Below are 21896 nucleotides of genomic sequence, written 5' to 3'. Positions count from 1 at the left end.
CATATTTACACAGTAGTCCCACAATTTGAACAAGTACAAGCTTTTAATCAAATTTTACTGCATGCAAGACAGTCACTGGGCAACAGTCACTGGGCTGGTTTGAAGTGAGACAAAGTAAACAAAATTCACCACTAATGGTTTCAATCAGGTTGAGCTGATGTGCAATTACTGTAACTATTAAAAAGTGAAACGAAATGTGATCCACTGGCACAGCAAACTACCAGACAGGACAGCGTCTCATTGTAAGGATTTCTTCACCTTCAGAAAAAGCGCTGAGCAAAAGATTTTTCTCCTTCAAAAGATATGGGAATGAAGAGAAAACAAAATTGACTCGTCCCAGTTACTAACCAGATAACAGCTCACTTGCCTTCACTCATCAGAATATAATTAGAGCTATTCAGTCCTCGATATTCCACCAATTTTATAACTGATCTGTATCTTAATTCTACTTATCCACCTTCGTTTCACATCCTTTAATACTCTTGTATAACAAAAAAATCTATTGATCCCAGTTTGAAATTTTCAATTCACTATGTATCAACAGTTTATCTTTTGGGGGTCGGGTGGAGAGGAAAGAGGGGCAGGGTGTGAGAAGAGTTCCAGATTTCCACGACCCTTTTGTGAGGAAGTGGTTCCAACCATACTCAAACAGCCTAACTCTAATTTTAAAGTTACGCCCCCTTGTTTGGAGTACGTCACCAGAAGAAATAGTTTCTCCTCCATCTACCGAATTTTAAACATCTAACTGCAATTTATATATGCAAGGGAATATCCCTTCGCACCCCAGTATTTTCTGGTGAATCTACACTCCACCCCTTCAAAGGCCAATACTTTCTTCTTGAGGTGCAGGGATTTAATGAGCAATTAACAGATAGAAGATATACATATAACCAGCCTTTTTAATGTGCAAATCAAAGACAAGGAATGTAGTCTGTAAAGTAATTGCAACGCTTTTCGATTTCTACCTGTCAGCAATCAACTTTCAAATGGGTGCAATAACATTACCTTGCTCTCGATTTCATGCATATTTGCTGTGCTGGAGCATCCCTGGGTAATTGTAGAAGTCATAGGAGTCAAACTGTCATTTTGATGTAGATTGCTGAGTAGGGCTGATTTAGTACCTATTTCTGCAATAAAAATGAAAATCTGGAATTATTCATTGATAGCAAAACTGGAATCACATATTGGATGCATGGCCCATAAAGATCAATGTTTCCTTTTATTATTTTACCGGAGGATTATTGCATTTTGAAAATATACTTCAAAATATGAGTTTGGTCACATCACCTTCAATATTTACCAATAAAAAGCAAACATTTAAGTTTTATTTGCTTATGCAAAAACAGTAATGTCCTTTAACCTTCACAGCCACAAAAGAATCTTCTGTATTAAGAAGCAATTCAAATAAATTTAAGCTTGGTGGTGTAATTTAAAACTGGAATGAAAACTCCACCAATGGCTCTACATGGTAGGTGACCATGCAGTTTAACAATGGTCAAGAACAAAAAACACTTTTTAAAACGTTACAAGTGTTTGCCATCTTACTGAGCACTATTATGGTGCGTGTGTGTAGTTATCAAACTCAAAAAATGAAAGTTTTGCGTTTATAGAGTACTTTTCACAACCACTGAAAGCTAGTGAAATACTTTTCAGTAGTCACTGTTGTAATGTAGGAAACACGGCAGCAAATTTGTGCACAGCAAGCTCCCACACACATCATTGTGATAACGACCAGATAATCTGTTTTTGCAATGTTGATTGAGGGTTGAATATTGGCTAGGACAGTGGGGATAACTCCCCTATGCTTCTTCAAAATAGTGCTGTGGGATCTATTACATTGACCTCAAAAGGACAGAGGGGCCACGGTTTAATGTCTTGCCTAAATGACAATACTTCCAACAGTTCAACACTCTTTGGCACGTGTGCATGCGTGTGCATACACTAGTGAGTGAAAGGTTGTTTCCAGTGGGATTCTGCAGGGTTCAGCTCTGGGTCCCTGGCTGTTCAGGATATAGATCAATAATTTAAGACTCAAATGTAGGAAACAATTAAGAAGTTTGCAGAAGGTATGATTATTGGCTATAGTGAGGAAGAAAGTTGAAGACCGCAGGAAGATATCGCTGGACTGGTCAGATCAGCAGAAAATGCCAAATAAAATTCCAAAGAAATGAGGTAATGCATTTGGGAATGGCAAACTAGGCAAGGGTGATGAATGGTAGGATATTGAAATGATGTGTAGAGGAATAGAGGGACCTTGGAGTTCATGTCCTCAGATTCCTGAAGGTAGCAAGGCAGGTAGCTAAGGTGCTTAAGATGGCATCCATTAGTGGCCAAGACAGAGTGAAAGGGCAGGGAGGTTATGCTACAATAGAAAATACTGGTTAGTATAAGAATGTGATTAGACTCGATAAGAGTACAGCGGAGATTTACAAGCCTGTGGCCAAGAATGGAGAATTCTAACGATAAGCAAAGATTGGCTGCTGTGTTTTCATTGAAACACAGGACGCTAAAAAGAGATTAATTTGAGGTGTTTAAAATTATTAGGGACCTGGACACAATGGATAGTAAGGACCAATTTTCCTTAACAGAGGGGTCAATAACCAGGCGTAGAGCTTTAAAGTATAACTGGCAGATGAACTGCAGGTAATTGGGATCTGAAACAGTGGTACAGGGCGAAACCCTCATCACATTTAAAAAAAACAACTGGACGTGCACTCAAACATCTCTAACTCACAGAACTATGGGTCAATAGCTAGAAAATGAGATTAGACCACCTAGCTCTAATCAGATGTAACTGACATGATGGATGAACGTTCGTTCCTTAAATTCTCTATGTTTCTAGAAAGTTTAAGGAAAGACATAACAGAAGCATTGAATTTTATAAAAGGGTAGGAGAGAGAAAAACAGTGCCTCTGATAGAAGGGTCAGTAACCAGAGGCTACAGATATAGGCAATTGGCAAGAGACGCCAATGAGATGTTATGAACTGGAATGCACTGCCTGAAAGAATAGTCGAAGCTAAGGAAATTGGTTATATCTTTGAAAAATAAAAAGTGCAGGACTATTGGGAAACCTGTCACACGTACAACAGATCAAATGGCTCCAATATGGACCTTATGATTTTTTCTTTATTATTTCATGGGATGTGGGTGTCATCGCTGGCAAGGCAAGCATTTGTTGCCTATCCCCAAATTTCCCTTGAACTGAGTAGCTTGCTGGGCCATTTCAGAGGGCAATTGAGAGTCAACCACATTGCTGTGGATCTGGAGTCACATATAGGCCAATTTCCTTCCCTGAAGACATCAGCGAACTAGATGGATTTTCTGACAATCAATTATAGTTTCATGGTTACCATCACTGAGAACAGCTTTATATTCCAGATTTATTAACCGAATTCAAATTCCACCAGCCACTGTGGGATTCCTACGGCAGCTAGTGGAACTTGAACCCATGTCCCCACAGCATAGCTTAAGCCTTTTGATTACTCATCCAGCAACACTACCACTACACCACCACCTCCCCTTAAAATTCTAAATTTGTTTTCAACTAGGAAATCTTAAACTAATTACACTAGTCTTAATAAAAAGGTTCACTCCTACTGTGTTGATATTCTTTTCCAGTTTTCTGCAGACATTCTGCCTGCTTGACTCAAGTTAGACAAAAGCCAAACCCTTAACCTCAGGCCATATTGCAGCTCTATGTATCCACAATTGGCAAATCAAAGCACTGATTATCACCATTAAAGTCATTCTAACAGCTACTCCAAGCTGAGCTTACATTAAAGAAGTCATATATTAAGCAAATGGTCATTGGGTTAACCTAATGAACCTTAAATCTTAAAATGCGATATGTGGAAAACATCATCCTGATGACATTTCAGTTGAATCTTACCTTCATGCTGAAAAGCTGGTTTAACTTAATAGTACATACTAATAAAAGTTCAGCTGTAAAAATAATCCTAAATCCTTGCTGAGACAAATGCACATTTAGAGCTTTAAATGACCCAGGTAATGGACATACAACAGTAGATTGCAGGGAAAATTAGCTTTCTTGAGTCACACATTTAGAGCAGAGTTATAAAAGATTACATACTTACCTGCTTGCCATGCATGTTTTACAAGGGGTTAAAAGTTGAGCTACTTGAAAGATAGCAAAGTCTCTAAAAATGATACATCAATCATTTTAGGTATTAAAGGCAGAAAAAACTTCTCCATCTATTCAGCAAGCTCATTTGTAGACTGCTGAGAGTGGAAAGGGATCACATTTCTAGAAAAACTAGAATTTTCAACTATCCATCGATCCACCTAGCTTTCAAAAAGGAACCTAGAAGTATTTGGTACAATAACTGATTTTGTACGCAAGTTATAAGTGTCAGTGGTCTATCCCTTTTATGCATGCAAGCACACAAATGCAGACAAGCAAGCACTTGAACTAGAAATGGCCCACACCAGCAGCCCGATACATACATGATTACCTTGGCTGGAGCTGGCAGCATGGTGCAGCAGAGGAGAGGAAGGACAAGCAGCATAAGAAAAGCAGCTGGGTTTGGACCCTGACGCAGCGAGTCTCGCTTCCTCACTGATCTAACAAAAAAATGTAGTTATTTAAGAAAACACACAATGACTCTGCAACTTAAACTTGGCAGAGTACTAATTTTAGCAAGAGTAAAGAGAGCTAATACATCCTGAAACAAGTCCTCCCTCCCATCAAAAGCATTTTTAGATAAATGCTATTATTTAGAGAGCTATAGCTTAGATTATAGACACCCAAATACAACTTTAAAAACAATTAGATTGCTTCCTAGGTAACTTCAAACTGAGGAATATCAAATCCACCCAAGACATCCCGTGCTGATTATCCACCAACTAGGGAGAGCATCAGGGAGGGAAAGTAAAATTCACGATGTAATTCAGGATATCTTTGTGGCATGGATCCTAATCTTTATAGTGGATGGAACTCAGTATTGGCCATTCAAAAACACTAAATACCAAAGTAATTAAGAAGTTGAACATAGAAGCAAATTTTATTACTGCAGTCTCACCTTTTTATCTGTACTATTCATTCGATCTTTTGCTTCTTTGGCTTTCTGAATTGCCTTTAGCACCTCAACTGTATCAAGTTCCTTTTCTGTTGTAACAGTATTATCCAAACAGACCTAGAAGACGCACAAAAAGCAAGTCACTCTTGGGAGGACTTCTGACAGTAATTCATGGTAATACAGGCTTGGAAACGTTACTGAAAACCCAGAATTTTCCATTTAATTTTCGGTCCAAGGAAAAGAATTGCACCCTCAAATGAAGGATTAGAGGCAGGTGTATAAAAGCTCTTGAACCAGCAACAAAGTTCAATAAATAATATACCAAAAAACGTTCTGCGATTTCAAATGTCATTTGATTAGATTACACTGCCATATTACTTGGTTTCAGTCCCTCAAAATTGATCAACCCTACAGAATAAACCTCCAGCATCTACAAAATAGAATACATGATAAAAATGGTTTACAATAAATTTCATTAAAAGACAAAATTACACAAGAATGACATTTTAACAAATGCATTTTTCCAAACCATTGTTTACAGAAACTAATGCACTTTAGGATTTAAATAGTTATAATAATGCTTAAATTATAATATTCAATGTTTTACAACCATCTCAATAGGATGGTCCACAAATAACAATGGAAAGTAGAATAGAAACATTCCACAACTCATATTCCATTCGTGCAATGATGACTATTGCAATCTTACCTCGGAGGCTCGATCTCCAAACTGTGCAAGCACCTTTGTTCTGTAATCAGGAATAATGCTCAAAGGGTTGTTACTCAGAACCACCTTCTCGAGGCATGGCAAATTCCCAATGTTTCGGATTTCTTCAATCTGAAAAAGTTCATTTACATCAGGATAGGTTGTACTTTCTATAGAAATGCATTTATTTGCTCTGGGCAGCCAAGCTTATGTTGGTTGAGCACATACATGCAGCAGGCTCTACAAAGCAATACAGGTATAGAAAATACAGTGCATGAATACCACATGGACAAGTCCAAATTTAGTAATTGAATGGGAGAGCAGTTTTAGTAGTGCAGTATAAAGGCATTCTATGCAAAACATAATAGGGCTGAATTTAATACAACAGTGGATTTCCCCTTAATGTCTCTGGTAACTGGATAGAACACCATGATTTTCCAGCAAATAAGTCATTGGAGAATTCAGGTGAAAAATAGCAAATATGCTGCCAATTTATGGTAACTGATGCAATTACTGTAACATTTATGTCATCTGTCAAAACTAGTTATCAATAAACTATATAAATAAAAATAATTTGTAAGACGCAGGTCAACTAGAAGCAGAAAACCAAAGACCACGAAGGAAAGAAAGTTATTACAAATATGCTGAACTGTTGAGAAAACCCCACTGATTTCACTAAACTGCCATTTTCTCTCTGTAGGGTAGACTTAAATTTCAATAACTTCAGACCATGAACTCTGATCTCCATCTTGATTCCTCCTCTTCTCCCCCAAAAGTGTCCATCTGGATCTTGTTCTCAGGTTTTTGCTTTCAGACTGAGCTGCAATTCTTCTATTAACACCTTCTCTGCACCAATACTTTGCTTCTTTACAACTTTGGCCTTTTGTTCCAAGACATCTGTGATATTTAAGCTCTAACACACTCTAACCTATCCAAATCCACCTGACTCTGAACATAATCAAACCTAGTCAACATTTATCTTTCGTAAAACAATTATGTTTGACAAATTTGCCTGAATTCTTTGAGGATGTAACAAGGAGGGTAGATAGAGGGGAACCTGTAGATGTAGTGTACTTAGACTTCCAAAGGGCATCTGACAAGGTTCCACTTAAGGGGTTGGTACATAAAGTAAAAGCCCATGGAATTGGAGGAAATGCATTAGCGTGGATTGAAAACTGGCACAGGCTCATTACAAGCAGCAAACCCAATTGTCCCATCCCACTTCCTTGACTTCCTGTCCAGTGTGCCCACTGGGATTTTATCTTGACAATCTCCTTCCCGCCCAACTCACCCCTCCCACTGATGATCAGCAGTCACCACCCGTCACTCCAGAATGGCAGTTCACCGATAAACAAGGCCCTTACCCATCCATAAACTTATTGTGGGTGACTGCATCAACTTCATGATCTTAACAGAAACCAGACTGAGGGGTGGTGCCACTTATTCTCCTAATGAAATCTCCCCCGCCTGGCTATATCTTCAACCACTTACGCCATCAGACCTGTCACAGTGATGCTTCGGACCTTATATTTACATTTTTGCTATAACCAACTTTCTCCACCATAATAACATCACCCAGTTTCACCTCTCAGCTCATCTGCTGTAACTTCCACACTAGAGTATTTCAATGCACTACCAGCTGGCCTCCCACATTCTCCCCTCAATAAACTTGAGGTTATTCAAATTCTATCCATGTCTTAACTTGGTCCGTTCATATATCACACTGGCACTGGTTACCACTTATACAGCATCTTGATTTTTAAGTTCTCATCTTTGGTTTCAAGTTCTTTCAAGGCTTCATCTCTCCATATTTCTAATCTCCTCCAGACACACAACCCTCCAAGATATTTGAACTCATGTAATTCTGGTTTCTTTAGCATTCCCAATTTTGATCGCTTCACCATTAGCTGCCATGCCTTCAGTTGCCTTGGTGCTAAGTTCTGGAATTTCCTCATTACATCTCTCCTCCTTAAATAGAACATAGAACATAGAACATTACAGCGCAGAACAGGCCCTTCGGCCCACGATGTTGCACCGACCAGTTAAAAAAAAAACTGTGACCCTCCAACCTAAACCAATTTCTTTTCGTCCATGAACCTATCTACGGATCTCTTAAATCCTACCTCTTTGATCAAGCTTTGATCATCTGACCAAATATCTCCTGTGTGCCTTGATATCATATTTTGTTTTCTTTTCATTCACAGGATATGGATGTTGTTGGCTAGGCCAGCATTTATTGTCCATCCCCATTTGTCCGAGAAGATAGTGGTTAGCTGCGTTCTTGAACCAGTGCAGTCCCTGTGGTGTAGATACACCGTGATGTGGAGATGCCCGCGTTGGACTGGGGTAAACACAGTAAGAATTCTCACAACACCAGGTTGAAGTCCAACAGGTTTATTTGGTAGCAAACGCCATTTGGTAGCAAACGCGTTTGCTACCAAATAAACCTGTTGGACTTTAACCTGGTGTTGTGAGAATTCTTACTGTGTATATACACCCACAGTGCTGTTAGGGAGGAACTGTCAGGATACTGACCCAGTGACAATAAAGGAACAGCGATACATTTCCAAGTCAGGATGGCGAGTGAGAGGGGAACTTCCAGGTGGTGGTGTTCCCAAGTGTCTGCTGCCCTAATCCTTCTAGGCGGTAGCAGTCATGGGTTTCGAAGGTGCTGTGCATGGTGCCTTGGTGAATTCCAACAGTGCATCTTGTAAATGGTACATACTGCTGCCACTGTGCCTGGTAGTGGAGGGAGTGAATGTTTGTGGAAGGGGTGCCAATCAAGCGGGCTGCACTGTCTTGGATGGTGTGGAGTATCTTGAGTGTTTTGGAGCTGCATTCATCCAAGCAAGTGAAGAGTATTCCATCATACCTGACTTGAGCCTCCTCGATGGTGGCAGGCGGCGAGTTACTCACTTCAGGATTTCTAGCCTCTGACCTCATTTTGTAGCCACAGTATTTATATGGCTAATCTAGTCCAGTTTCTAGTTAATAGTAACCACCCCAGGATGTTTTACAAGGCCCCTGTATAATTTCTTTGGAATTTTTCATTTCTAGAGCGGGTTACACTGATTTTGCCATGCAACCAATGCCACTTTCTCTGGTAGAATTCTAATAAATCTCTTCTGCATCCTCTCCAAAGCCTTGACATCCTTTCTATGATATGGTGCCCAGAATGGACCACATACAGTGGAGGTCTAACCACATTTTTATAAACATTTAGTAAAACCATCTAATTCTAAATTTACACAATAAACAAACATGCAAAATTACCTGCAATACTTTGTTACTGCTGAGGTCCAAGTTTACCAGCGAGTAAAGTTTGTTAAGGCCTGACAGACTTTCCAATTGGTTTCCTGACAAATTTAAAGTTTTAATGTTTCCAAGTTTTGTATGAACACCTTGCAATACTGTGATCTTGTTGTACGACAAATCCAAATGAATGAGATTATAGAGATGCTGCAAACAAAAGGAAATAAACACATTAGTTTCAGATTGGGAAAAGCAAGAGCACTGCATAACTAAACTATACAGAACAAAACACATCAATTTAATGCCACTGTAGATCGCTTGAGTAGCTACATCAAGGACAAGTTTTCAATTATAAAATGGAGATAACGAGCAAAAACAATATCTCACATGTTTCTTGTTGTTACACGTATGCCTATCCAGCATTTGCTTTCCTTGCAAGATAAACTGTCAAAATTCAAACTCAGTTCAAACACCCACACTTCTCAATACTCCAAAGACCATAAATACTCAGCACTATCCTTCTTCCAAGCATCAACAGCCCATTTCCCTCTCTGTTCATTACTACGTTCCATTCACCAATTTTCCTCTTTCAAGCATCCTTACAAGATCTCACAATCCTACAACTCCTCACTCCTTCTGCCTCCTTAATTATCTCAAACATTCCTCCCAAATAATATACTATCACAAAATAATTTATTTTATACTGTAAAGAAAGCTGCAACACATCTGAGCTCGTTTTCAAAATTTCTTTCAATTACTGGAAGATTTCTAATGTAATTAACAAACTTCTGAATTAATTATTTTGGGAGTTTAAACAAAATGTGAGATTTAAGCAAATGTGTAGAAACAATTGCCTTTGGTCCAGTTACAAAATTAAAACTGTAGCAGTATAAAAATATATAATTTTTTGCATAAAAATGAACAGTTTCACTCCAAAACAGCGCAATCGAAGATCAAAAGAAAATCATACAAAAGCTCAACTATACCAAGGTGGTTAATTTAGAAACATCAGAAAACAGATAGAACATAGAACATAGAACATTACAGCGCAGAACAGGCCCTTCGGCCCACGATGTTGCACCGACCAGTTAAAAAAAAAAACTGTGATCAACAATACCCATCCACATAATTGGAGGCATTAAGATAAAAGAATGTGACTAGAACTCTTCATAACCTGCTCCAAAGCCCAATCTGCCATGTAAAGTGGCCATAACAGATCATATACCATTCAAAAAAGAACAGGGAGTTATCCTGGTCAGCATGTATCACTCAAGCAACAGATTACCTGGTCACATAGCTCATGTGGGACACTGCCATGCAAAAAAAAGAAAAGCCTGCTGCATTTCCCTACATTATAACAGTGGCTATCTTTCAAAACCCAGCTTACTGGTTGCATTACACTTTGACATACGAGGTTGCGAAAGGTGTTACATAATTGAAGTCTTTTCGTCCCTAATAAAACCCTGGATCTTTGGGAAGTGGAGGTGGGGGCGAATGTTCACCTTTCAAAAATACAGCAGCTTTAGGAAATTACCCTCTTAATTTTGAAAGTTTGTCTATCTAAACCCTCAAGACTCGACTTTTTAATTTAACCATTTAGTGTCCATACCTTTTCTACTTTTTAAACTCAAATACACTTCTCCTTAATGACTTTCATCCAACATACAAACAATTCTGATTCTATATGTCCTCCCAATATTATTAAAAGTACTCATGTACACACGCATTTTTTATGTCTAAAAATTGACATTGCACCCACTAGACACAAATCCAGTGCATTTGATGATCAAATGTCTCCGGCCCTGGGAGACAAGACCAAGTAAGAGTTTTAACAACACCAGATTAAAGTCCAACCTTGTAGAAACTTGATGTCTGTGTCGATATGCGCGATCTTCTTGGAGATCCTCTCCACTTGGAACCGGTAGTTTGCGGTGTCGATGGTAGTCATGATGTGGAGATGCCGGCGTTGTACTGGGGTAAACACAGTAAGAGTTTTAACAACACCAGGTTAAAGTCCAATTGGACTTTAACCTGGTGTTGTTAAAACTCTTACTGAGTTTACCCCAGACAAGACCAAAACAGATCAATCAAGCACGACTTAAGGCCCTAAATTTCCTAACCATACTGCTGCATTACATTAGTGTGTCTTAATGGTAAAAAGCATCCTATGCAGTACTATCAAATGTCCTCTGAAAATCCATGAAATACAGCACCCACTGTATTTATGAACACACTGCATAATTTCCTCAACTCAAATTTGAGAGATATGATCTGTCTTTTACAAACACATGCTGGCTGTTAAACAATTCTTACCAGGCAATTATTAATTTCATCCATTTGGTCTCTGGAAGATAACCCATTACTGACATCAGACTGACTAGTGGCAGTTGTTCAGGTTATCCCTCGTGTATTGCTTCCTTCTCAACAATTACCCCATTTAATAGTTCCGCTCCTTCCTCCTGCACACCTTAAATCCCACTACCAAATTCAAAGAACTATGGCAAATATCCATTTATGGTCTCCTTTATTCCATCATCTGCCACATAACACTCTCCATCATGTCTAATTGGCCCTATCCGATAACTACATTCATAAAGCATTATTTCCATTCGTTATTTGATAGCTCTTCCTCAGATTTTCAACCATTCATTGCTTCCCCACCTAAATGCCATTTAACCTTTTATATTAGCTCTAGATTTTTAAAAATTCTTTTACAGAATGAGGGCATTGCTGGCTAGGCCAACATTTTTATTGCCCATTCGCAATTGCCCTTGAAAAAGTGGTGGTGAGCCGTCTTCTTGGACTGCTGCAGTCCATCTGTTGCAATTACACCCACAGTGCTGTTAGAGAGGGAGTTCCAGGATTTTGACCAAGTTACAGTGTTCCCATGTGCCTGTTGCTCCTGTCCTTCTTTCAATTCAGTAAGAAGTCTCACAACACCAGGTTAAAGTCCAACAGGTTTATCTGGTAGCAAATACCATAAGCTTTCGGAGCGCTGCTCCTTCGTCAGATGGAGTGGAAATGTGCTCTCAAACAGTGCACAGACACAGAAATCAAGTTACAGAATACTAATTAGAATGCGAATCCCTACAGCCAGCCAGGTCTTAAAGGTACAGACAATGTGGGTGGAGGGAGCATCAAACACAGGTCAAAGAGATGTGTATTGTCTCCAGACAGAACAGCTAGTGAGATTCTGCAAGTCCAGGGGGCAAGCTGTGGGGGTTACTGATAATGTGTCCACATCATGACTTCTTTCAATTTCCAGATTGGTTATGCGACTTCAACTCTAATGTTAATCTTGTCCAAGGAACTCCACCTTTTCTTTAAGTTTTAAAGTTTATTATTGTCACAAGTAGGCTTACATTAACACTGCAATGAAGTTACTGTGAAAATTCCCTAGTCGCCACACTCCAGCGCCTGTTCGGGTACACTGAGGGAGAATTTAGCATGGCCAATGCACCTAACCAGCATGTCATTTCGACTGTGGGAGGAAACCGGAGCACCCGGAGGAAACCCACGCAGACATGGGGAGAACATGCAGACTGCGCACAGAAAGTGACCCAAGCTGGGAATCCAACCCAGGCTCCTGGCGCTGTGAGACAGCAGTGCTAACCACTGTGCCGGCCTAGATACTCAACCCATGTTATGTTTGTTAATTAGTGAACGTTTCCCAATGTGTACCCAACATCTTAACAACCATTTTTTTCCCCAATCTATGCAGTGTCAATGCACTGGTTCTCCTTAAAATTAGCTCCCTCATCCTTCTTATTTTGTTAGTATTTTCTTTCCTTTTCATTTTCATATCTAATACAAATTAGAGTCATTGTCTCATTTGCTTACCTTTACTGTGTGCTTTCCAAAACTAGATCCACCAATGGCATTTTTCCATGTTGGACTAAGCACATATTGAACTGAGCTACACTGTATTCTCTTCATTCCACTCTCTTGCCTACTTCTGCATACTCAACTTGTGCTGCTCTGCTGGGACTTTTGAGTCTATGGTGTCCTAGCTCTGATTTGCTCTTGCTAACGCCCATCATGCTGAATAATCTTTGGTGTTCTGCTATCTTATCTGCCTGGTTTCCATCCTCAACTTCAGCCTTTCAAAAAATCTGCTGCATTTTGTCACAAAATTGGCCTTCCCATCACCTTAATTAAACAATATTCGCATTCTTCTTCGCTAGCTTCACCTCAACCCCATCATTGGAGTCAAACTAAATCTGGAATTCCCTCCCATAACTGCCTCTTTCTCCGCATAAGGTTGTCTTTAAAGTAAAGCTTTTGGTCACCTATCCTATTCTTTCATTCTTTGGTTTGCACATCCATTTTATTCATTACACCATTTTGAATGGCTTTCTATACTAAAAATGATACTGTACGAATGTAAGCTGTTGCGTTATTTCCAAAAGCGCCATTCATTTCAAACAGCTTCAAGTGTCTACTAAACAGTGCAGACTGACCACAAAAATAACACACCAGTTGTTCAAGAGAATGGAGTAATTAGTATCTTTGATATTTGGCAAACACTGCAGATTCAACACAATTCCTAACGATTCAGTAATCGTCCTACCTGTAAATTTTCCATTACTGCTATTTCATTGTAACTTAGATCCAGAAATTCTACTTTAGGAATTAATTTCTGTAAAACAAATGCACAAAAACATTAATTACAGAACTCATGCACAGTAAATTTGGATAAAGCAACAGAATCAACTGAATTCAAAATGGCTAACAAAATAATTACATAATTAATATATTACAACATCATAATGTATGCACACTTAACATAACGCACTTCTATTTAATAAACTGGTTAATTGGATGGAGCGAAGTTGAATCCAGCCATTTTTCTCGTGGGAAAAAGTCAAGCAGACTAATTATGCCAAAAAGTGAACAATATCTGCTAAATGAATGTTAAAATAGTATTTGTAACATAAGAACAAGAGAAATAGAAGCAAGACTAGACCACACTGCCCCTCATGGTTGCTCCGCCATTCAATATGATTGATCTCCTGCCTCAACTCCATTTTCCCTCCAACTAATCATTTCCCGTGATGCGTTAAGACATCAAAAATGTACCCCTCTCAGCCTTAAATATACTCAACCCTCTGGGGTAGACAATTTCAAAAATTCACAAAAATTACTCTTCTCATATCAATGATTAGCCCCCTATGATGAGGCTGTGATCCCATGTTTCATTTTCCCCAACCAGGGGAAAACAACCTGTGTCCACCCTACCAAGCTCCCTCAGGATCTTAGATAAAAGCAAAATACTGTGGATGCTGGAATTGGACAAAGGCAATGTAAATAAGGATGAAGAAGGGTGAGAAAGGTGCTAAAAGTGTTCATTAAGTGATCAGAATGTGTGAATGGCAGAAGAGGTACAAATGGTTAAGGCAGTTGCCTTGAAGGGGGAAGGGGCCACATGTCTTCCTTCTTCCTCAATTGTGGTTTTCCACCCACTGTGATTGACAGGGCTCTCAACCGCATCTGACCTATCCTCTGGGCCACTGCTCTCACCCCCTCCCCTCCCTCCCTCCCAGAACCAGGATAGGGTCCCCCTTGTCCTCACCTTTCACCCCACCAGCCTCCGCATTCAAAGGATCATCCTCTGCCATTTCCGCCAACTCCAGCATGATACCACTGCTCAACACATCTTCCCGTCAGGGACCATTTTCTCCAGGACACCCTGGTCCACTCCTCCATCATACCCAACACCTCAGCCACTACTCACAGCACCTTCCCATGCAATCATAAAAGGTGCAACACCTGCCCCTCTACCTCCTCCCTGCTCACCATCCCAGTCCTAAACACATCACATGCACCTTCCTCAATCTGGTTTATTTCATTCGCTGCTTCCAATGCAATCTACTCTACATCGGAAAGAGCAAACGCAGATTGACTCACCGCTTTGCTGAACACCTTCGATCCGTCCGCAAGGAGGACCCAGACCGTCCCTGTCACTTACCACTTCAACACACCACCCTACTTTTCTGCCCACATTTGATTTGATTTATTATTGTCACATGTATTAACATAGTGAAAAGTATTGTTTTTTGCACGCTGTACAGACAAAACATACCGTTCATAGAGAAGGAAGTGAGAGATACAGAATGTAGTGTTACAGTCATAGCTAGGGTGTAGAGAACGATCAACTTAATGCAAGGCAAGTCCATTCAAAAGTCTGACAGCAGCAGGGAAGAAGCTGTGCTCAAGTCGGTTGGTACATGACCTCAGACTTTTGTATCCCGAAGAAGGTGGAAGAGAGAATGTCTGGGGTGCGTGGGGTCTTTAATTATGCTGGCTGCTTTGCCGAGGCAGCGGGAAATGTAGACAGAGTCAATGGATGAGAGGCTGGTTTGCGTGATGGATTGTGCTTTCATGACCTTTCATAGTCGCTTGCGGTCTTGGGCAGAACAGGAGTCATACCAAGCTGTGATACAACCAGAAAGAATACTTTCTATGGTGCATCTGTAAATGTTGGTGACAGTCGTAGCTGACTTGCCAAATTTCCTTAGTCTTCTGAGAAAGTAGAGGTATTGGTGGGCTTTCTTCACTATAGTGTCGGCATGGGGGGGGGGGGGACCAGGACAGGTTGTTGGTGATCTGGCTACCTAAAAACTTGAAGCTCTCAATCCTTTCTACTTTGTCCCCATTGATGTAGACTGGGGCATGTTCTCCTCTACGCTTCCTGAAGTCGATGACAATCTCCTTTGTTTTGTTGACATTGAGGGAGAGGTTATTGTTGCTGCACCAATTCACCAGATTCTCTATCTCATTCCTGTACTTTGTCTCGTCATTATTTGAGATCCGACCCACTACGGTGGTATCGTCAGCAAACTTGAAAATCGAATTGGAGAGGAATTTGGCTGCACAGTCATAGGTGTATAAGGAGTATAGTAGGGGGCCGAGAACACAGCTTTGTGGGGCACCGGTGTCGCGGATGATCATGGAGGAGGTGTTGTTGCCTATCCTTACTGATTGTGGTCTGTGAGTTAGGAAGTTCAGGATCCAGTCGCAGAGGGAGGTGCCGAGGCCCAGGCCACGGAGTTTGGAAATGAGTTTCATGGGAATAGTGTTGAAGGCTGAGTGTAGTTCATAAATAGGAGTCTGACATAGGTGTCCTTGTTATCTAGGTGTTCCAGGGTTGAGTTCAAGGCCAGGGAAATGGCGTCTGCTGTGGACTTGTTGCAGCAGTAGGCAAACTGTAGTGGATCCAGGTAGCCCGGAAGACTGGAATTGATTCGTGCCATGACTGACCTTTTGAAGCACTTCATAATGATGGATGTTCGCCCTTGGCCTTTTGCAATGTTCTTGTGAACTCCAACGCAAACTGGTGGAACAGCACCTCACCTTCTGATTGGGCACTTTACAGCCTTCCGCACTGAACATCGAATTCAACAACTCGAGAGGATGAACTCTCTCCTGCACCTTTGCCCCATTTGTTTCTTCTTTTCATCCCATTCATCCATTTTTATCATCCTTCTTTCTCACTTCAATTTTTCCACTTCTCCATTCCCGCTTTCCATCTTGTGGGCTGGTCACCAGGTAAGAAACATATTAAGCAACAGGAATAAAAAGATTTTGATTTTTGTTTTCAGGGGAAAACAATTCTAAAATATACTATGGTGCAGTATGAATATGAAACCTGTTGAATTGTCTTGTAATCCTTCTCCAATCCAATATAAAAAGTAACATTTCCCAGGATAATTCATTGTCAATTTCTCTTTATCAAAGATGGTTGTTTCTTTTGACGTACGTATGTTTTAAGCCAGTTGTATGTTCTAAGCCTCCCTGTTGTATGTTCTAAGCCTGCACGGCTTCCCACATTGTGAGCAAGGACGAATTGTCTGATTTTGTCGGGACTGCCTGGTCTTTCTAGCTTGCCATTTCTCCTTTGCAGTTCAAAGGAAATTGCTCCCCAGATAGTTCTTTCTTGTGCATTTTCTCCCAGTCCGTGGTGGACTCGTCTGAGGTTCACCTGCAAGGAGTCCTTGAACACTAAACTCTGCATATCTTACAGGCAGCATCTAAGTTTAAGTTGTGAGTACTTTCTTAAGGATTTTGTCAATTGTATGTACTACATGCCACGGCATGTGAGCTGGGTTTGAGGATGATTTAATTATTTTCCAATTAATGGCACAAGTCCTTAATTTTCACAATTTCTCCCATTAAAGAAAAGCAGGCAGCTCACTTCTCAACAACCGTTGAGGCCGAAAATAACCTAGCTGAATCACGAAGTCATTACTTTCCACCTGTGTACCAGTGTCCAAATCCGCAATCACTGCATTCATCCTATAACCTTGCCCTTTATTTTTAAGTTACTTTTTACTACATTTGCTACTCTAGTTTATATTAAATCACAAACTATTCGAATTTCACCGATTTTATTGCTAGGATGAAATGCAAGGGACAAACAAAATGATTTCAGCAGCTGTGATTTTAATGTTTGGAAGCTAGAGTCTGCATTAACTAGGCGTAGAGAAAGGAGTCATCGTGAAAGGAGCAGAAGCCCAAAGTATCGGCAATGCCCTTAACTTGAAACAGCCAGTGAAGGAATGTGACCACTTGGCAACACAAATAAAGCAGATCAAAGCCACTTCTCATTGCAAATGGATAAAAAGGGGTGGCACAGTAACACATGGTTAGCACTGCTGCTTCACAGCGACCCAGGTTCAATTCCCAGCCTAGGTCACTATCTGTGTGGAGTTCGCACATTCTCCCTGTGTCTGCGTGGGTTTCCTCCCACATTCTGAAAGACGTGCTAGTTAGGTGCATTGACCCGAACAGGTGCCGGACTATGGCGACTAGGGGAATTTCACAGTAACTTCATTGCAGTGTCAATGTAAGCCTTACTTGTGACTAATAAATAAACTTTAAAAGCGTACAAAACTGACCTCTGACGCTCCTATGCCTATACAGGCATCAAATGGACAATTAAGCGCAAATAGAGTGTCACATCACACAGCAGGAAGCTTTACAATTTGGCAGTCTTTCAAAAACACAATAATAATTCAATTCATCATATCTTTCAGATTTTCTTGCAACTCTATGTTTGTGGATTTGGAAACTGTACGTGAGCTTACAGACTCCAAATTAAAAACTGGAATCAGTTTCATATTTGCTAAGCATAAAATCAGTTCGCTCTAAGTGGTCATATATGGTAAAAAAAATCAATGTTTTGAGAACCTGTGCACATGAATTTGATATTGAAACACAAACTAGTTTCCCTTTTCTCAACCTGACCTTTCATGACCCTGTATACAACAAGTTTGTGGATTTGGAAACTGTACGTGAGCTTACAGACTCCAAATTAAAAACTGGAATCAGTTTCATATTTGCTAAGCATAAAATCAGTTCGCTCTAAGTGGTCATATATGGTAAAAAAAATCAATGTTTTGAGAACCTGTGCACATGAATTTGATATTGAAACACAAACCTGTATACAACAAAGGAAAAAAAAGTGATTTTTAAGAGGCAAATAACGTTGGATTTAAACTGTCTTATTCACAATAATTTGCCTTTGTTTATGACATAAATCTGTTCAATTAGCACAGAAATACTCTTCCTGGCTGATCTCTCAAACAGTTGGGAAGGAGTTCGACAAAACTCCTGTTTTTTGCATTTCTTTGTAGGTAAAGGGAAGCGAGAGGGAAAAAGCGAATGCAGAGTTGGAAGCACAGAACGTAGTCAATTGAAATATGTGACTGGTTGCTGAACCCAATGGCCTTTTCTTGAATGGAATGCATCATATATTTCCTTACCACTGATTCATCAATATTAGATATCTGGTTACGACTCATATCAAGTGTGGTCAGCATGCTCCACCTTGGGATAATAGCAGCAACCGGATGCTCAGATGCCATCCCCTCCACTTCCCATTGTTCAAATTCAGAAGCCTCCGGCACAAGGATATCCTGATTAAAACAAATCAATTTTATCAAGTAACTGATGATGGGAGAATGGCATCACTTACAAACAAAGAACAAAGAACAATACAGCACAGGAACAGGCCCTTCGGCCCTCCAAGCCCGCGCCGCTCCCCGGTCCAGGATTGAATCCTGAATCCAGGATCCCCGCCCAATTTTCCAGCCTATCTACATACCAATATCCTATCCACCGAGCTGTCCCTCACAGCTACGATGCTTTGTTCATTACAACCTATTAACTCACCCCCACCCCCCCCATTCCAGACCATGTGATCTCCAGGGAGAGGCGAAAACCCAGGGTGAAAAACCCCAGGGCCAATATGGGGAAAAAAAAATCTGGGAAATTCCTCTCCGACCCCCTGAGGCGATCGAAACGAGTCCAGGAGATCATAATGGCCCTGATCGGAAAATGCTTCCCAACCCTAGTCATTTCCACTTCCACGAACACCATATGAATTCCCTGCCCCCGAGACAGGTTCCCAACTATCCGCAGTCTCGCTCTGTACTGGCACCAGCAAGATGATCATAGAATGAAGCCTTGAAACGAGAAACCAGGAACAATGAGCCCGCGCCGCTCCCTGGTCCAAACTAGACCACTCTTTTGTATCCCTCCATTCCCACTCCGTTCATATAGCTGTCTAGATAAGTCTTAAACGTTCCCAGTGTGTCCGCCTCCACCACCTTGCCCGGCAACACATTCCAGGCCCCCACGACCCTCTGTGTGAAATATGTCCTTCTGATATCTGTGTTAAACCTCCCCCCCTTCACCTTGAACCTATGACCCCTCGTGAACGTCACCACCGACCCGGGGAAAAGCTTCCCACCGTTCACCCTATCTATGCCTTTCATAATTTTATACACCTCTATTAAGTCTCCCCTCATCCTCCGTCTTTCCAAGGAGAACAACCCCAGTTTCCCCAATCTCTCCTCATAACTAAGCCCCTCCATACCAGGCAACATCCTGGTAAACCTCCTCTGTACTCTCTCCAAAGCCTCCACGTCCTTCTGGTAGTGTGGCGACCAGAACTGGACGCAGTATTCCAAATGCGGCCGAACCAACGTTCTATACATCTGCAACATCAGACCCCAACTTTTATACTCTATGCCCCGTCCTATAAAGGCAAGCATGCCATATGCCTTCTTCACCACCTTCTCCACCTGTGACGTCACCTTCAAAGATCTGTGGACTTGCACACCCAGGTCCCTCTGCGTCTCTGCACCCTTTATGGTTCTTCCATTTATCGTGTAGCTCCTCCCTACATTATTCCCACCAAAATGCATCACTTCGCATTTATCAGGATTGAACTCCATCTGCCATTTCCTTGCCCAAATTTCCAGCCTATCTATATCCTTCTGTAGCCTCTGACAATGTTCCTCACTATCTGCAAGTCCTGCCAGTTTTGTGTCGTCCGCAAACTTACTGATCACCCCAGTTACTCCTTCTTCCAGATCATTTATATAAATCACAAACAGCAGAGGTCCCAATACAGAGCCCTGCGGTACACCACTAGTCACAGGCCTCCAGCCGGAAAAAGACCCTTCCACTACCACCCTCTGTCTTCTATGACCAAGCCAGTTCTCCACCCATCTAGTCACCTCCCCCTTTATCCCATGGGATCCAACCTTTTTCACTAGCCTACCATGAGGGACTTTGTCAAACTTACACAAATAAAAATCCTCAATTTAAACATCACATTTCCTAAACTATAAAAATGAATCATGGTTTTGTTCATAACGCAAATAAGGATGTGATCACAGACGTTTTTTTAAATTGCCTCTCCCGAACTTCCCCAGATTGCAACTTGTCATTTTCACCTTCCACTTTTTCAGTTTTATGGATTGGTGTACTTACCATCTCTATTCTTAACAAGAGATTCGATAAACAACCTCGTCCAATTGAACAGGAGTCTCAAGAAGCACAAGGGCAGAAGGCACACAGGAACACCATCACCGACAAGCATTCCTCCAAGCCACATATCATTTAGACCTGGAATTATACCGCATTTTCTTTACTGTGGCTGGATCCAAGGTGTGTATGACATGAAGAGGATAATGTCGGCACCTTGTCCCGCTATCCTCTACAGGTTCAAGGCATCTTCTTTTGGCCCTCCTCTACCTGTCCACCAATGGGGCAGAGAGCCTGTGCAACTTCACTCTTGATCCCAGAAACACACAGCTCTGTATCAGCCAGCAAATTTCACATATTCAGTGGAATTGGGTGCATAGAGGCTACGTTCACCACTCCACAAAAATCATTTCTGATCTGTGCTCGAGTGCTAAACCAATAGGTGTCTGTTTTAGCACCTCCAGGCACATTTAAATCATTGTAATCAATTAGCTCTTGCTTCCTAAAAATTGACTTTCAAACAGGTGGTGACTTAGCATCTATTTTCACCCTTTCACCAAAATAAACTTTCCATCATCTTCATTATTGGCTGCTAACTAGTGCGCCCTGCTACAAAATAAACGGGCAGGAACAGTCATGAAGCCACATCGCAATATGATTACATACCTTCAGACAAAAAGGGATAAATAGAACCAAAAAAATACTCAATATACAAACACACAAGTATATGTACAAAAACACAAAATTAGATGCATACTTTCATTGAAGCAGTTGAAAAAGTCACACTCATTGTGGCCAGTGAGTTCTTCAGGGAAGGAAGTCCAATAATTTGTTTAGCCTCACAGTTATTTATCTGTAACAATGCAATACAAACATTAAGTTTGTTAAAAACCAAATAATCTCATAAATGAAACTGAATAAACCCATTATTTTGCAAAGTTTCCAAATTATTGGAGTGTGAAACAAGTTGAAGGAAAACGAACAATTTAGTTCTCTCCTCACTAACTGCATGATGCTACCTTGTGCAAAGCAGCAGCACGTGTTAATTTTTTCTAAAATTTATCTCAAGACATCCAGAAATTACTTTCCTTAAGCACAGGTATTCGGCCACAAATATCACACCTCC

General features: G+C 40.7%; 1 protein-coding gene across 5 annotated transcripts in view; it reads right to left on the bottom strand.

The window, feature by feature from the left end:
• The window catches only part of nisch (nischarin), a 54275-nt gene that overhangs the window by 18786 nt on the left and 13593 nt on the right, over nucleotides 1–21896 (bottom strand). For 4 of the 5 annotated variants that reach the window (XM_078209776.1, XM_078209777.1, XM_078209778.1 and 1 more), the window contains 8 exons: nucleotides 21528–21623; nucleotides 18760–18912; nucleotides 13566–13634; nucleotides 9017–9202; nucleotides 5747–5875; nucleotides 5041–5154; nucleotides 4474–4582; nucleotides 1006–1127 (listed from right to left, as the gene is read on the bottom strand). In XM_078209776.1, the coding sequence (XP_078065902.1) occupies nucleotides 1006–1127; nucleotides 4474–4582; nucleotides 5041–5154; nucleotides 5747–5875; nucleotides 9017–9202; nucleotides 13566–13634; nucleotides 18760–18912; nucleotides 21528–21623 (978 nt within the window). Of the gene's footprint in view, nucleotides 1–1005; nucleotides 1128–4465; nucleotides 4583–5040; nucleotides 5155–5746; nucleotides 5876–9016; nucleotides 9203–13565; nucleotides 13635–18759; nucleotides 18913–21527; nucleotides 21624–21896 lie in introns of all 5 variants that reach the window. The other variant, XR_013497480.1, reaches the window with a different exon arrangement.

This window comes from Mustelus asterias, chromosome 3, assembly GCF_964213995.1.
Source record: "Mustelus asterias chromosome 3, sMusAst1.hap1.1, whole genome shotgun sequence".
NCBI classification, from domain to species: domain Eukaryota; kingdom Metazoa; phylum Chordata; class Chondrichthyes; order Carcharhiniformes; family Triakidae; genus Mustelus; species Mustelus asterias.
Note: the sequence above shows the minus strand (reverse complement) of the source record. Positions and strands in the feature narration are given on the sequence as shown.